At 40.9% G+C, this 4047-nt stretch overlaps 1 protein-coding gene across 1 annotated transcript in view; it reads left to right on the top strand.

Moving 5' to 3' along the window:
• The window catches only part of CRTAM (cytotoxic and regulatory T-cell molecule), a 23747-nt gene extending 23468 nt beyond the window's left edge, over positions 1-279 (top strand). Inside the window, exon 10 of the mRNA XM_006767948.1 lies at positions 145-279. Within this exon, the coding sequence (XP_006768011.1) occupies positions 145-279 (135 nt within the window). The remainder of the gene's footprint in view (positions 1-144) is intronic.
• Positions 280-4047: the final 3768 nt, after the last annotated feature.

Here is a 4047-nt window from a genome sequence, read left to right as displayed (position 1 = left end):
TGAGGTGGAGAGCGTGGCTCGCAGTGGGGAGCGTGGCTCCCGGTGAGGCGTGGCCAGCACGGGGCAGCGGCGGGAGGAGCCCAGCCTGTGGCAGGAGGAACCTGCGCTGAGTGCCACGCAGGACGGTGTCTTCCTCTGAATCAGCCCGACTCAGAGCAGCGAGACAGGACTGAACATGGACCGAGGCTGCGCCACCTGTGGTGCCTGACACTACTCCAGAGCAGGAAGATGCTACCGAGCCTTGGACTGGCCAGTGGGACCCACAACACGGTGCTGTGATGGGAACAGATTTTAGATGGAACTAGTGAAACTACTTAAAAAAAATTGAAAATCTTTCTGGCCCAGCCTGTGTAGCTCAGTGGTTGAGAATCAACCAATGAACCAGGAGGTCATGGTTCTATTCCCGGTCAGGGCACATGCCTGGGTTGCGGGCTCAATCCCAGTGTGGGCCTGCAGGAGGTAGCTGATCCGTGATTCTCTCATCATTGATGTTTCTCTCTCTCTCTCTCTCTCTCTCTCTCTCATTCTCCCCTTCTTCTCTGAAATCAATAAAAATATACTTAAAATAAATAAGATCTTTCCTTCTGATCTTCATGAAAGGGACCTAAAGAAGGTCTCTAGTCCTGGGCACTTGTTCTAAGATGGATTTGAGGCCAAGAGAGGCGGGTTCGCTGCCAGGGAGATGAACACCCGGTGAGCACGACCCTGAGACAGGGCTCAGTGCTGGCAGGCTCAGGGCTCTGGCTCCCTGGGTTTTCTTGCTAAATCACAAAAGTTGACCTGGTGACAGCTTTTTGTTTGTTTGTTTGTTTTTTAATGACACTTCATTATAAAAACATGTATACAAGAGCAATGATGATTTAATTAACCGATTAGTGACCTAATGGATGCTTTTAAAAAATTATTTAATAGAGAGCAGAATATATAAAGAGAGGAAATGAGACGTTTTTGGAAAGACTTTTCTGGAATGATTGTCATCCAGGACAAAAGCGGAGCTGAGGCGGGGCGAGCATGGAGCTGCCTTACCATCTGGTGGCCAGCGGGGCACCTGCAGGCAATAACCGCATGGAGAGCCCTGGGGGCCCCAGAATACACAGAAACCCACTTCACTGGAGGCCAATGGACATGAAAAAAAGTTGCCAGTGTGGCATCTCATCAATGTTATAACGAAACTAGAGACGGATGCACAACATTTGTGCAAGAGTAGGCCTTCCTTCCCCGGCTGCCGGCACCAGCTTCCCTCTGCAGGACCCGGGCTTTGGTCACAGCCCCGGCTTTGTCCTGAATGTCATCCAGTCTAATTAGCATATTATGCTTTTATTATTATAGATGCCTTTGAACGAAATGGTATTTTTCAAGGAAAAATAAGGATCAACCCCCACCCCCAAAATAAGAAACAACCCCACCCACCAAAAAAGCCTACAGAAATCCCGAATAAACAAATAAAACCAATGTATGGTGGTAAATGTTTTATTTTGCAAGAAATATGTATATATTTAAATCTAGCATCCATTGCTACCATCATCTTACTTTTAAAGGATGGTAATTCCCAGAAGGGGTTTTCTCAGAAAAAAAAAAAAAGACAACCATTTTTAAACAAATATTTATTTATTTTATTTATCTTTATTGTTGAAAGTATTACATATGTCTCCTTTCCCTCATTGTTTTATATCCCAAATATGAGTGAAGTCATATGGTTCTTGTCCTTTTCTGTCTGATTTAATTCATGTAGCACAATACTCTGAAGATCCGTACATGTTGTTGCAAATGGCAATATTTCATCTTTTCTCATGGCTGTGCAGTGTTCCATTGTATATATGTAAGCACAGCTTCTTTACCCCGTTGTCTTTCAAAGGGCATTTATGTTATTTCTAGGTCTTGATTATTGCAAATAATGCTGCAATGAACACAAGGGTGGCATATCTTTATAAATAAGTGTGTTCAATTATCTTTGGGGGGTAGATACCCAGAAGAGGGATTGTTGGGTCATAGTCTTAATTTTCTGAGGAACCTCCACACCGTTTTCCACAGTGGCTGCACCAGTTCACATTCCCACCAGCGGTGCACAAGGTCCCTTTCTCCTCTTCCTCACCGCACTTGTTATTCTCTTGTCTCATTGATAATAGCCATTCTAGCAGGTGTGAGGCAGTCTTTCGTTGTGGTTTTTATTTACCTTTCCCTAATAACAAGCTATATTGAGCATCTTTTCATATATCTGTTGGCCATTTGTATGTCCTCCTGAGAAAAATTCAGGTCCTCTGCCCATTTTTAAATCGAATTGTTGTTGTTGAGTTGTGTGAGTTCTTTATATATTACTAGAGGCCTGATGCATGAAGATTCCTGTAAGAATGGGCCTTCCTTCCCCTGACTGCCGGCACCGCCTTCGCTCTGGCCAGAGCTGCCTTTCTGCCTTCCCACGCTGCCCAGAGGCCTGGAGCGGTTGGGGTGGAGCTGAACACCTGTGTCATCACCATGGCAATGATGCAAGCGTCCTGCCCAGCCCCCAGCAGCTTGGCATCTGAATATGCAAATTAACCCGCCATCTTTGTTGGGTTAATTTGCATACTCACTCCTGATTGGCTGGTGGGCATCGCAAAGGTATGGTCAATTTGCATCTTTTGCTTTTGTTAGTGTAGAAGGGTATTAACCCCTTATCAGAGTTATCATTTGCAAATGTCTTCTCTCACTTGGTTGGCTGCCTTTTTGTTTTCTTGGTGGTTTCTTTTGCTATGCAGAATTTCTTAGTTTGATGTAGTCCTGTTCATTTATTTTTGCTTTTATTTCTTTGCCTTTGGGGTCAAGTTCACAAAAACCCCACTGAGATCAAGGTGCAAAGTTTAATGCATGTTTTATTTAATGTATTTTATGTCTCATATTCAAGTTTTTAAACCACTTTGACTTAATTTCTGTGTGCGGTGACAGAGCAGTCTATTCTCAGTCTTTTGCATATGGCTTTCCAGTTTCTCAACATCATGTATTAAAGAGGGTTTCCTTACCCATTGTATGTCTTGGTCCCTTTGTGAAAAATCAGTTGCTCATATACATGTGTGTTTATTTCTGTGTTCTCAGTTCTGTTCCATTGGGCTCTGTATGTATTTTTCTGTCAATACCATATCGCTTCAATTATCATAGCTTTGTAGTATAATTTTAAGTGAGGAAGTGTGATACTTTTGGCTTTGTGTGTTTTTTCAGGGTTGCTTTGGTTATTTGAGGATTTTTGTGTTTCTATACAAATTTGAGAATGTTTCATTCCATTTATTTGAAAAATACCATTGGGATTTTGGTGGGGATCACATTAAATCTGTATATTGCTTTACATAACATAGCCATTTTAACAATGTTGTTATTCTTTCAATCCATGATCAATCAATATCTTTCCATTTATTTTTGTCTTCTTCAGTTTCTTCCAGCAATGTCTTATAGTTTTCAGCATATAGGTCCCGCACCTCTTTTGTTATGTTATTCCTAATTATTTTTGTTGTTGCTGTTGTGATTGTAAATGGGATTGTTTTCTTAATTTTTTCTCATATTTCATTGAGAGTATATAGAAATGTAACAGATTTTTATATATTAATTTTGTATCCTGTTAATTTACTGCATTTGTTTATTGTTTCTAATAGACTGTTGATGGAGCCTTTAGGATTTTCTTTATAGATAGAATCATTTTATCTGCAAGTAGTGACACTTTTACTTCTATATTCCTATTTGAGTATCTCCCCCACCCCCAACACTTTGACTATGGCTTCCAGAACTATGGTGAATAACAGTGGTGAGAGTGGGCATCCTTGTCTGGTCTTTTTCCTGATCTTATGGGAATATCTTTCAATTTATCAGCACTGAGTAGTATGTTCCTGAGGGTTTGTTATGTGTCCTTTATTATGTTGCAATGCTATTTTTTCATATCCATTTTATTGAGTTTTTTAATCATAAATGGGTGTTGGATCTTGTCAAATGTCTTTTTGGCCCCTATTGATATAATAATATGATTTCTACCTTATGTTTTGTTAATGTTCTGTATTATAGTGATTGATTTGAAGGTGAACCATC

Source organism: Myotis davidii, unplaced genomic scaffold (assembly GCF_000327345.1).
Source record: "Myotis davidii unplaced genomic scaffold, ASM32734v1 scaffold203, whole genome shotgun sequence".
NCBI classification, from domain to species: domain Eukaryota; kingdom Metazoa; phylum Chordata; class Mammalia; order Chiroptera; family Vespertilionidae; genus Myotis; species Myotis davidii.
This window is presented reverse-complemented; position numbering and strand designations above follow the sequence as displayed.